This window comes from Equus asinus, chromosome 20 (assembly GCF_041296235.1).
Source record: "Equus asinus isolate D_3611 breed Donkey chromosome 20, EquAss-T2T_v2, whole genome shotgun sequence".
In the NCBI taxonomy this organism is placed as follows: domain Eukaryota; kingdom Metazoa; phylum Chordata; class Mammalia; order Perissodactyla; family Equidae; genus Equus; species Equus asinus.
In genome coordinates this window covers 25,835,609-25,849,083 of record NC_091809.1, presented here as the reverse complement: position 1 = coordinate 25,849,083, position 13,475 = coordinate 25,835,609, and the positions used below count along the sequence as shown (strand labels likewise).

The following is a 13,475-nucleotide window of genomic DNA, read 5'->3' as shown; positions in this document are numbered from 1 at the left end:
TTCCAACATGGAACCATAAAGGGGATAGATTCTTAAAGATCTGGTTCTTAATATCATCCTCATCAACACAACATAATACAAGGGTGATGTGTCCACATCTAGATTTTGTTGCCCTCTCACAGGCCTCTACAAGATTCAAACCCTATTCACCAAATACCAGTCAGAAGGAAGGACAAAGAGAAAAGGCCCAAATACGAAAATAAGAATTCCCAGCAAACTATACTCTTTGATAAACTTGCCACACATAAAACTTTGTTCCAAATGTTTAATAGCATGGAAAATAAAAACAGGCTCCTATACTCAGCACCCCCCAAAAAGAGCTTACTCTGAGAAAAGAACAATGTACACAATGGATGAGGCGTATCCAGGAACTGCAATACATGGCCAGTAAGAAAATCCCAACAAATACAAACTGTCATTTTTCAATGGCCCCTTAACATGGAACATTTAAAACATTATAAAATAAATGAAAGAGAAAATACTATTAACAGATTTAAGGAAAAAGCACTACCTAGTAATCGAATATATTATTGATGAAGGATGACTTTCAGAATTATCTCACTTCAATATTCATTTCTGAAAGTAATTAATAGAAACCTACAATCCAATGCTGCACTTTAGGAAAGAGGCTGCATAAACACAGTATATTTCCATCAAGCTTTTTCATGACTTATATTTATATTTTTTGGTGGGAGTTTCACATAGAAGGATGTAGGCCATGTGACATCTTTCCAACATTGTTTACATTCAAGAGGTTTTATTAAATGACTCCTCTTATGCCTTCAGAAAGAACTGGGATGACAAAAGGCTTTCTTGCATTCTTTATATTTACATGTTTTTGCTCTACTGTGCCTTCTCACATATCCTCAAAAGTTTGTATGAGAAAGAAAGGCTTTTCTACTTTCCTGACATGTATAGGGTTTCTCTTCAATATGAGTTCTTTCATGTCTTCAAAGAGAACTGGGAAAAGTAAATGCTTTACTACATTTTTCACATTCATACAGTTTCTCTCTCGTATGAAGTCTTTCATGTTCTCTAAGAGAACTGGAAGAAATGAAGGCTTTACTGCATTCTTTACATTCATAGGGTTTCTCTCCTGTATGAGTTCTTTCATGTACTTGAAGAGAACTGGAACGAGTGAATGATTTACTGCATTCTTTACATTCATATGGTTTCTCTCCTGTATGAATTCTTTCATGTTTTCGAAGAGAACTGCTACAACTGAATGCCTTACTGCATTCTTTACATTCATATGGTTTCTCTCCAGTGTGACTCCTTTTATGTACTCGAAAGGCACTGAGAGAAATAAATGCTTTCTCACATTCCTTACATTTATAAGGTCTATCTCCAGTGTGAGAGATCATGTGTGATCGAAGGCTTGAGCGAGCTATAAAGGCTTTCCCACATTCCTTACATTCAAAGGGTTTCTCTCCAGTGTGAGTTATTTCATGTACTCGAAGAGAACTGGGATAACAGAATGCCTTACTGCATTTTTTACATTCATACGGTTTCTCTCTACTGTGATTTCTTTCATGTCTTTCAAGAGAACTGAAAGAAGTAAGTGCTTTATTGCATTTTTTACATTCGTAGAATTTCTCACTAGTGTGATTTCTTTCGTGTATTTGGAAAAGTTGAAGAGAAATAAAAGCCTTACTACATTCCTTACATACAAAGGGTGTCCCTCCTGTGTGAGTTCTTTTGTGTCTTTTTAAGTTAGCATACAAACTGAAGGCTTTCCCACATTCTTTACATTCATAGGGTTTCTCTCCAGTGTGACTCCTTTCATGTATTTGAAATGAACTGGGATGAATGAAAAGTTTTCCACATTCCTTACATTTATAAGGTCCGTCTCCAGTGTGAGTGATCATGTGCACTTGAAGGTTTGTGACAGCAATAAAGGCTTTCCCACATTCCTTACACTTATAGGGTCTCTTTCCAGTGTGACGTCTTTCATGCATTCGAAAAGTATTAGGATGACTGAATGCTTTACCACAATTTTTACATTCATAGGGTTTCTCCCCAGTGTGTCTCCTTTCATGTATCTGAAGAGACCTGGAATAAATGAATGCTTTACCACAATGTTTACATTCATAAGGTTTCTCCCCAGTGTGTCTCCTTTCATGTATTTGAAGAGACCTGGAAGAAATGAATGCTTTACCACAATTTTTACATTCATAGGGTTTCTCTCCAGTGTGACTCCTTTCATGTATTCGAAAAGAACTGTGAGAAACGAATACTTTCTTACATTCCTTACATTTGTACGGTCCATCTCCAGTGTGAGAGATCATGTGTGATGGAAGACTTGAGGGAGCTGAGAACGCTTTCCCACATTCCTTACAGTCATACGGTTTCTCTCCCATATGAATTCTTTCATGTATTCGAAGAGACTTGGAAAAAGTGAATGCTTGATCACAATTTCTACATTCATAGGGTCTCTCTCCAGTATGAGTTCTTTCATGTATTTGAAGAGAACTGGGAAAAGGGAAGGCTTTCCCACATTCCTTACATTTATATGGCTTCTCTGCACATTTTTGATAGGCATATGGTTTGTGTTCGGTGTGACATCTAATGTGCCTATTAAGCGATGAATGATGCATGAAGACTTTTCCATATGCACTGCATTTATACGGTTTTGCTGTAGTTTTCTTTTTCAGTTTGAGATTGGGAAGAAGGCTGAAGTTTTCTCCACATTGACCACCCTCTTCACTTTCAAAGAGTCTCCCTACCATATGACTTCTGTAAAAAATGAGAAGCACATTATAAATGGTTTCTTGCTAACAATTTTGTATTTGTCATATTTATTGTGATTTATAGGAAAAGCTTAGGTTTTCTGCCTTGTCTGAATGCTCAGAAATTGAATAAACTGAATTCTCTGCAAGAGTACCTCACCCCTGCTATTATCCAAACAGTGATATTCACATATAGGGTTTATTAATACTGTTTCCAAGAGAGCAATTTTGCAAAAGCTGAACCTCTACATCACATTTCAGAAAGTCTATTGAGTGAAAATTTTCTAAGAATATCTAAATTTGAAACAACAGTTATTTGTTTTGTTTGCATCTTTTTAATATTTCATAACATACCAGGATTCTCACCTGAGACACTGCTTTCTATTGTGAATGTGACTCACCTTAGTTTTCTCTCCCAGTTTTGATACTTTTCTTCAATATCATGATCTTCCCATGTTTTCCCTGAAACTCAGACCCCGAAAGTTGATTACAAAGTATTAGAAATTATAAAAAGAATTCTAGATTCTAAGACCATGATGAGCTATGACCAGTTCTATTCTATTTAGCAATATCTCACCTTTCCACAGTCTACATCTTGGAACAACACTGAGAGACCAGAAACACTTGTTCTCTCATTGATGCAGTGAAGGAATGTCCTCATTCTTACCTACTGAGGCCAGGTTCCTGAAGGTTTCCCGCATCACATCTCTGTAGAGTTTCTTCTGGGAAGGATCCAGTAAAGCCCACTCCTCTGGGGTGAAGTTCACAGCCACATCCTCAATGGCCACTGAGTCCTAAAACATTACAAATATTTGTAGAGGAGGATGCATGAGATTAACAGCACTAGGCATCTACACTCCATGAGTAGGAAGGTTACATACGATTCTGTCATGATGTGATCATCGAAAACTCACTGGTTTTCTGTACACACTTCTTCATCAATTGAACATCATCAAGAACACATGGAAATTATTTATTTGTTTTTAGTGTGACCATGCTAAGTCATACTTCTCTGTAATGGCAGGGTCAAGAGCATGTTGGGAAATTATATAAATGCTATCCAATGAAACAAATATTATCATTATGAGACAAAAAGAACAAAAAAGACAGAACACAATATCCATGAAGCCTAGGACAACCCTCTTTAACACAGGCTTAAGCTACCCATAACTGGAATACCTGAATGAAAAAAGAAAAGGCAGAAAGTAAAAGAAGAAACAATTGAAATAATAATTACCAAAATATTCTAAAATTAATGAGAGCTGGCAAAGTGTACCTCTAGGAAGCTCAGAGAACACTAAACATGATAAGCTACAAAAGTGCACACCCAAGATTATCCTATTCAAACTAGAGAAAAATCGAAGACAGAGAATATATTGAAAAACACCATAGAAGAAACACACCTTACGTATAAAGAAACAAAAATTCAAATTAAACTGGACTTCTTTTCAAAAAACATGCAACAAGTACAGAGCAGAGTGAAATATTTAAATGTAGAGTGAAATGTTGAGAATAAAAAACCGCCCTTAGAATTACACTCAAGGAAAATTATCCTTCTAAAATAAAGGAAAAGTAGCGGGTTTCTGAGACAAAAACTGAGGAAATTTGTCATTAGTACACCTACTTTGATACAATCAAAAATTTATTGGAAAGAATGTAAATGATAAAGATAGAAGACTAGAAAAGGAAGAAATGAAGGTAAAATATCTGTTATAAGTTTGTAATTAATATAACAAATGACACTTTCACATAATATTAGCAACAATGTATTTAGTAATGAGAAGCTTATGGACAACTGAAATAAATGACAGCAACGTGACAAGGCATAGGAAGGGGAAATAGGGAATACTCTGTTATGAAGTACTTGCACACGGTGAAGAGGTATAGTATTATTTGGCAGAAAAGGTGGGTTAGTTATAAATGTGTATTGAAAACTCAAGGGCAAGTTTTTAAAAAAATGTGTAAAAGATATACTAAGAGAGGAGAAAAAAAAGAATCAGATAAAATGCTGAATTTCAGCCAGAGAAGGTGGAAGACAAAAAGAAACAAATGACAAGAGCAAGATATAAGAATATTAGCATCAATCCAGTGTATTAATAACCACCTTAATCATCAATGGTCTCAATATAATTGAGAGATACAGTAATATCAGATTTACAAAAAACAAACTGAGTTACATAGTGTCTACAAGAAATCCACTTTCAATATAAAGACACAAATACATGAGGGGTAAAAGGATGGAGAAAAATATCCCATGCCAACACAGGTGAAAAGATAAGTTGGCATACAAATATGAAATATAGATAATGCGGATTTCAAACCAAGGAAAATTCAGAGATAAAGAGGGACATTACATAATGATAAAGGAGTCTTCTCCAAGAACGCACAGCCATCCTTTATGTATATGAGCATAACAACAGAGGAACAAAATACATAAGACAAAGAGCTGATAGAATGCAAGTAAAATAAAGGAATTGAGTTTAACAGTTGGAGAATTCAACACCCTCTTATTATGAATTATAAATTCCAGTAGGCAGAAATGGTGAAAGGACAGAGGTGAATGGAACAGCACTGTGAAACAAGTGGATTTCATTGTAATCTATGGAATACGTCATGCAACAATAGCAAAATACACATTCTTCTCAAGGTCACGTGGAACATTCACTAAGACAAACCACATTCTGGGACATAAAGCACACCTTGGCACATCTGAAAGAACAGAAATCACACAAAATATGCTCTCAGACCACACAGGTATTCATCTAGAGGTCAATAACAAGAAGATAGTTGGAAAATTCCCAAATAAGTGGAGATTCAACAATATATTTCTAAATAATACATAGGATCGAACAAAAAGTCTCAAGAAAGTGAAAAATTATTTTGAAGTAAATGAAATGAAAACAGAAGATACCAAGGGTTCTTGGATGCAGCAACAGCAGTGCCTAGAGGGAAATTTATGCCATTGAACAATTACACTGGGAAAACCAAAGATCCATAATCAAAAATGTACCCATCTACCTTAGGAAACAATAAAGGGAAGAGCAAATAAAACCCAAAGTAAGCACAATAAAAAAATAAAAATAAAAATTAGAAAAGAAAGCAATGTCATTGTGGGAAATCAGGAGAGAATTAAAACAGAAAAAGCTGGCTGTTAGACAAGACTAACAAAATTGTTAAACATGTAGTCAAGATAAAGAAAAGAAGGAAGACATATTACTAATACAAAAAAAGGAAAGCAGGGGGAAACGAAAATAAAAAAGGATTTGATAAAATCCAATATCCATTTATGATAAACTAGTAATAGAGGGGAACTTTCACTACTTGAGAAGGAACACCTTTTTGAATTTTGCAGCTAAACTCATAACGTTTTTTCCATATGGCATGACTGTGTCCGTGAAACCTGAGAAAGGATTCACAACAGAAATAACTCCTGGAATTCATAAGGGAGTACAGCAAGGTTGAAAGGTACATGAGTCAACGGCTTTCCTTACAGACCCACACAAATATAGTCAACTGACCTTTGACAAAGAAGGAAAGGCAATTCACATGAAAAAGCAAGTTTTTTAAACAAACAGTGGTGGAAATAATGGATACCCACATGCAAACACACATACATAAAATGAATGTAGACACGGGCCTTACACCTTTCACAAAAATTAAGTGAAAACACATCACAGATCTAAATGTAAAATTCCAAAGGAATAAACTCCTAGCATATAACATAGGAGAAAATCTAGCTGACTTTGGGTTTGGAGATGAATTTTTAGATACAAACCAAAAAGCAAGGTCCGGAAAAGAAAAAAACAAAATTGTACTTCCTTAAAATGAAAATCTCCTGCTCTGAGAAAGAGTGTTAAGAGAATAAAAACACAATTTACAGAGTAAGAGAAAATCTTTGTAAAACACTTATCTGATAAATAATTGCTATCAGAAATATCCAAAGAACTCTTAAAACTCAACAGTCAGAAGACAAACAACCCAATAAAAAAATGGGCAAAAGATGTGAAAAGACAGCTCACTGAATAAGATATACAGATAGGAAATAAGCAATATAAAAACATGCTTCGCATCAAATGTCATTAGGAAATTGCAAATAAAACAATGAGGGAACATTAAACACTTACTAAATGGGGAAAACTCAAAACAGTCAGAACGCTAAATACTGTTGAAGATGCAAAGCTACAGGTAATCCTCATTCACTGTTGGCGGGAATGGAATTTGGTGTGCCTACAATGGAAGACAGGAACTTTCTTTGAAAACGAACTACACTGTTGCTACATAGAGGAAGATCCACCAATAAGGCACCTTGGTATTTTTCTAAATGAGTTGAAACCTTATGTTCACACAAAAGCTACACTTGAATGTTCATAGACGCTTTGTGCATAATTGGCAAGAGTTAGAGTTTTAAGCACGACGTCCTTCAAGTGTTGAATAGACAATCAGTGGTGTATCCGTACCGTGAAATACTGTTCAGCAATAAAAGAAATGAGGTATCAAGCCATGAAAACACAGGGAGGAAACTTAGAAGTATACTGCTAAGGGAAAGAAGCCAATGTGACAAAGGTATGTAGAGTATGATTCCAAGTACATGACATTCTGGAAAAGACAAAAGCATGAACCTGTAGAAAGACCTTTCGATGTGAAGAACTTGGAGGCTGGAGGGAGAGATGAGTCGATAGGTGGAGCACAGAGGAGTTTCAGGGAAGTGAAACTACACTCCATGACACAGAAATGGATGGGTCCATGTATTTATACGTTTGCCAAAACCCACACAGTGTATAACAGGCAGGTCAATGCTAATGTGCACTGTAATGCATCAACATGGGCCAGAAACCTACCAGAGTAATACAAAATGAGACAAGTCGTGCAAACTGTGTGGATGCAGAGAGGAGGGTTCTGTGGAAAATATCTAAATTCTGATGAATTTTTCTGTAAACATGAAACTGTTCTAAGAAACACTTAAGTCTTTCAAAAAAACATGAAGACAGACTCATTACAGTTCACCCCTGATGAGTGAAAGAGGACATCTCTTATTCAACTGATTTCCACTGATCTCAGTAAGCCAGTACAGTGCTCTATGAGCCTGAGACCCATACGGAAGGGGAAACTTCCATCGAGTGCCTTGTTGGGGAGCACAGCACTGTATCCTCTGAGAAGCGCCAGGGTCACTATCAGTAGTGTCAGAACCCCAAGGTGGATGACGAGTGTCCTGGGTGAGTCCTTGTATTGTACACCCAGCAATGTATAGACAAATGTTACCTTGATTTCTACTTTGAGGATCTCCGAGTCAAGAGATTCCCAGAGTTCTTTGCCACAGTGGCATCTCATAGACAATCATCCAAGAGTTTGTGAACATGTGCAGATTAGGCCAACTTTGGGCCTGTGGTAAGATTACTGCCTGCTGCTTGGTTAGCTCTAACGATCCTTCGATTTGGTTCTTCATCACGGATGTCCCACTTAAGGGATGAAGAGCATCAGCGCCGCACTGAGCTCCATCATGTACAAATGTGTATTGTCATCAAACTCTATGCACTCCCCAGTGCTGTGCATTCAGTTAATCCCGAGGAACTACCCAGGGAACCAAGGGGTCTGGGAGAGGGGTGGCCTCCTCCATCACCACAGCATCTTTCAATAAACTGAAGAGGGGCCATGCCCCTGCTGCACGTGGCATACACTGCAGGGCCAAGGTAAGGCTATATTATATGACAAGTAGGTGTCAGTAGCCGAGCTGAGCTGGCAGGATGCTGTTTCCAAGGCCAAAGGCATAACAGGTGCCCTGGTAGAGGGTCTCATGCTCATTACTTACGAGAGCCTCCATTTTCAAGAGATCTCAGTATGAGATGAAAAAGCAGCTCTAGTGGCATATAGTGCGGGACGTGGGGCAGTTTCCTGCATCAGAAGCCTACAGACAACTTAAGGCCCTCCTCCAGAGAGCCTCACATCACTGCCGCCATCAGGGTCAGACGCCTCCTCCATGACAACTGGTTGGTTTACAGAGTTTAAGGAACCCAGGATGAAGATGGGTTCAAATTAGTCCCTTTGCTGTGACAGACGCAGACTGTGGGTGTTGTCCACCATAACCCAGAGGGTCAGGACCTATGTTGCAAAAGACACTCGGGCAGCAGCAGAGTTCCCTAGGGGTCCTGCTGAGCCCTCTGCGCTCTCACCACCTACTGGCTGCATTTTCCTCTCTTCTCTTTCTCTGTGAAATGATTGCTCTGTAAGGAGTGACCCTTGATGGGCTCAGCTCACTGCCAGGGTATAATCGTCCCCTCACAATCCCAGTATCAAGGCAACCCCAACCTCAGTGTCACACTCACTCTAGACACACAGATAGATCCCACCAAATCATTGACTGAGGCCACATAAGGAGGGCCTCATTCCCAGACTCCTGCTCCTGAAGGACGAGGAATTACCCAAACTGCCACCTGGGAGTTCTCCGCACCTAGAACCCAGGCTTGGTGGGGTCAACAGTGCAGCACAGGGCAACACAGCGCCCAGGAGGAGCTGCCCCGCAATCAGCAGCCCACAGTGCAGGAGCCTCCAGGCTTTCTCATCAGCCTGTCCAGGGAAGAAGTTCCCAGGGGAAAAGGGAGGGTGAGGCTTAAGTTGTCAGCAGTCAAACAGCAAATATGTGGACCCAGGTCACTCATTACAAGAACAAACACGGGTGAGAAAACTAGGCATTCGCACTGGCTTGTTTTCACATAAAGATGTACTAACAGACTGATGAAGCAGTGATCAACATTGGTCATGGGAGGGAGGCTGGAGTCAGGTAGAGAAGCGGGGCAGGACGTGTAGGCGGGGAGTCTCCTTAAGGGAGTCCTCTCTTAGGAATATTTTAACCTTCCCACTCATGATTTATTTGAGATGAGAGAACTTTACACACACCATATTTTCCTATGCTTGATGATTATTTTTAATTAACTTTTGCATTTTAAAATTAATTAAATTTTAACATTTCTACATAGAAAAACACACCAAGATTTAATCCTTTAAACCGTAATAAACATAGAACAGTAAAAAACAACTTACAAATTCGTTTCCAAAAGGACAAGGGGCATTATAGTTTGTCCCTGCACTATGTTTCACAGTGCCAATATTTTCAGGAAGGAGTACGCTAGGGGTTTGCGATTAAGCCCTGCAATAAAGTCGGAATTCCAAAGATATACGTAAGCTTTACATGAATCCTTATATCAACGAAAATAGAAATTCAAGGGCTTTTTCCTCACATCCATTAAAACAGAGCACCGTACTGGCTTACTGAGATCAGTTGAAATCAGTTGAATAAGAGATGTCCTCTTTCAGTCATCAGGGGTGAATTGTAATGAGTCGGTCTTCATGTTTTTTTCACAGACTTCCTCACTGTGCACAGATTACACTCTCAGTGCACCTACAGTGTGGGTGCAAAACTCAAACATAACATTAAAATCTACAGGCCTAAGGAACCAGAACCAGAGCCTCAGAAAGGGCGTCACTCCCCACCCCATGAGCATGTGCACCCCCAGCTTTCCAGGGCTCTGCAGCTCCTCTCAGGATAAAGGCTCCTTCCATGGGGGTGTGAGCAGCAGGACACCTGCAGGGGAGGCTCCCCAGGAAGGACAACTGGGCCTTCAAGGCCCTCCCTCTGCAGGTCCAAGGGGGCCTTAGCTTAGACTCACTGCCCTCAGGCCTCTGCCCCCACTGGAGATGCTTTGGAACATCACTGTCATTTCAAATGACACAAACCCAGTTTTTGAATAATTCAGCGAAATCACTTAAACTCAGTCGTTATGTGGAAAATAGGGCAGAGTGTTATAAGGCAGTTCTACTAGTTCAGCTGGAAAACTCTAAAGATCTATCACTTTCAGGAAAAAAAGTCAGTTATTATTTCCATGGCAAGAAGTCACACTTGAACGCTTGTGGTCTGCATGTCTAAGGCCTGGAACTTCATTTAATAACATCCAAAAGCAAAGAACAGGCCTCAGAAACTGACTACACACGTTCAAGGGAAGAAAGAGTGAAATGAGAATTCTTAACAAATGGAATGTAATTTTTTTTTTCTGAAATTCAGCTTTGTTGTTTGTTTTTAACTATTTTATATTGTCTTCCAAGGATTATTGATTAAATATATCTACGGTTATTGAAAAATGGAGACACATGAGTTAGTGAATCTTTTCTAGGTCACAAACCTAAGGAGGGGCAGTGCTGACAGGACAGCTCACCCAGGAAAGTTTCTCAAGAGGAGCCTCCACCCTCCAAAGGAGTGACAACTGCATGTCTGTCTCCAGAAAGACCCTGGAGGGGAGACAAGGATTTCATGCTTTGTAGTTGCAGGTGGTTATTCTCTGCTTTCCTCTCATGTAAAATATCCACAGACAAATTTCATCTTTAAAGAAGAGCCACCCATGGCTCTGGGGAATAACGATAAACAGCTAAAAACGGGTCTCTTTGATGCACCGCGGAGGGCGAATAGTTGATAAGGATGCTGTGAATCCGAGAGGGGCAGGTGGCTTTGGGAACACAAGGAGCGATCTGAAAATTGAGACTTATTGGCAGCCCAGGAAAAGCTATTCTGGGGACACAGGGTTGTGGATTTGAGACCCTGCTCCCCAAATATTTGGAAAACTCAGGAAAAACTGGGCGCCTCCTGGGGAAAAAGGAAGCACTAGAGACCCACAGACCGCAGCCCCTCCGCGCACGGACCCCGGAGCCCGAGGCCCGACTGTCCTGCGGGCCCTCCCGCGGGCCCCTCACCGTCTGGGACACGCTGGGCTGCGGGGGCACCGCGGCCCAGAGACGCTCCGGCCCAAGTCGCCGCGCGGAGGAACCACAGGACGCCCGGGGCCCGGCTGCCGGCCCCGCCCCCACGCTGCGGCCGGAGGGGCCTGAGGGCCAAGCGGCGCCACCGGGGACTCGGGGCCGCAGACCCCGCAGGGGACCGCGGGAGACCGGGCCCGCCCCGCCGCTTCCCACCAGCCCCTCCTCCTCCGGGGCTGAACTCTCACCATTGCTGAGGCTCGTGGGACCCCCGGCGTCCTCCCTACGACTCGGTACAGGTCACGGCGCCACGGAGTCCGCGGCAGAGCACCGTGGACACTTTAAGGGCAGGCGGCCAGCCATCGGAAGGATTGTGGAGCGAGAGGAAGCCGGAGATGGCTGCGGAGCGTCGCGCCGCCCACCTGCCCCAGAGCCGGCTCTGATTGGACAGTCCTGAAGGCCCCTCCCTCTCGCTCCTGAGTGACAGCCGGTCGGAGGTTAGGCGTCTGAGCTGACCCGGAGCTGAACGTTGTCCTCTCGGGGACTTTTGCATTGAAATGGCGATGCCACGAGGCCACTCGAGGAACTGTGACCCTTTGCAAACACAGACACTTCATAGTCAACTCACGGTGCGTAATGATTACTCTGGCTCCACTTTGATCTCTGACTGTTGACAGCCTTGAGTCTTCCACCCTGCGCTTCCCCAACCCCACTCGTGTCAGACTTTAAGGAATCCTCTGGCCTCCCAACCCCTTAGCTCTGATGGGAAGTTGGAACCTCAGCCCCAGCTGGGCGCAAGGTCTCTTCTCAGTCTAACCACACGGTGGGAGGTGTGTTCATTCAATTCTCAGGTGTACCTTTTACCCTGGAGGGAAATTTATTTTAGATCATTGTTAGAATGTATCCTGAGAGAACTTTGAAGTGTGAAGGCTATAGTATCCCTAAGGTAATTCAATTCCTGTTTGGACTGATACAACAAAAAACCATAAAAGGTTATGTAAATGTGGGATGTACCTGAAAAGTATTCATGTGCTTAATTAAGAGATTGGATTGCAAAACTCATTTGCGTTTCAAAACTCTTAATGCATTTATTCACTTATTTGAATTTTTTTTGGAAAAACAATACACATCCGATACAATGGGCCCCTTTAATGTCTACAACTCATGGTCTTCAGTGCAATCATCACCACAGTCAATTTCACAACATTTCCATCACCTAAAAAGAAACCCCTATGCCCTTAACCCACCACTGCCCTATCTTCCTGCTTAGCTCCTCCAAGTGTCAGCCCCAGGGAACCACTAATCTATTTTCTGTCTTTATAAATTTCTGTATTTGTTGACTTTCAGGTGAATGGAAATATATAGTATGTGGTCTTTGTGTTTGATTTCATTCACTTGGCATAATTTTTTCAGGGAATTCCATGTTGTAGCATGTATCAATACTTCATTCTTTTTTTAACTTGAGATTTTGTAACCGAAAGTTTGGTCCCTGAACCCGATGCCAATCCAAATAACGAGAACAGAGTCTTGAGTGGAAGAGGAAAGGTTTTTACAATGCCAGGCAAAGGGAGCAAAGCAAGGGCTCATGCCTCAAAAATTGCTAGCTCCCCGATGAGGAACGGGTAGGGATTTTTATTTGGGGTTTTGGGTAGGGGAGGGGGGAACATGTAGCTTGTGCAGCTCGGTGCCTTCCCACCAGCCTGCGTTTGTCCTTGAGAGGCTGCTTGCAGCGAGGCGGGGGGGACTAGTGAGAGAGGAGATGGCAGGTGCGCGTCCTTCGCTGGTGTCTCGTCTTCCTGTTTGAGGTGGGTTCCAGCGCCAGAAGTTGAGGAGTTGAGGTCTGGGAAGCCTCCGCTCCTTGATACTCTTGAGACAGCGGCTTTTCTGGCAAACTTCAAGGACACATGATTAGCTAAACTTTAGTGTGCCTCCAACTCCAGGCCACCTGGGCTTTTAATGATTTGTAACTCCCACTTAGTTGTAAAGCTCAAGGAATCCAAGTTTAAA

The 13,475-nt window shown here is 41.4% G+C and overlaps 1 protein-coding gene across 1 annotated transcript; it reads right to left on the bottom strand.

Annotated features, from left to right (window-relative positions):
* Positions 1-253: 253 nt before the first annotated feature.
* Positions 254-11,897, bottom strand: LOC106826936 (zinc finger protein 709-like). Its single transcript, XM_044752432.2, has 4 exons — positions 11,717-11,897; positions 3,397-3,523; positions 3,131-3,191; positions 254-2,736 (listed from the first exon to the last, which is right to left on the bottom strand). The coding sequence occupies exons 1-4, from the start codon at positions 11,717-11,719 to the stop codon at positions 951-953; spliced, it is 1,977 nt and encodes a 658-aa protein (XP_044608367.2). The 5' UTR covers positions 11,720-11,897; the 3' UTR covers positions 254-950.
* Between the last annotated feature and the right edge of the window lie 1,578 nt (positions 11,898-13,475).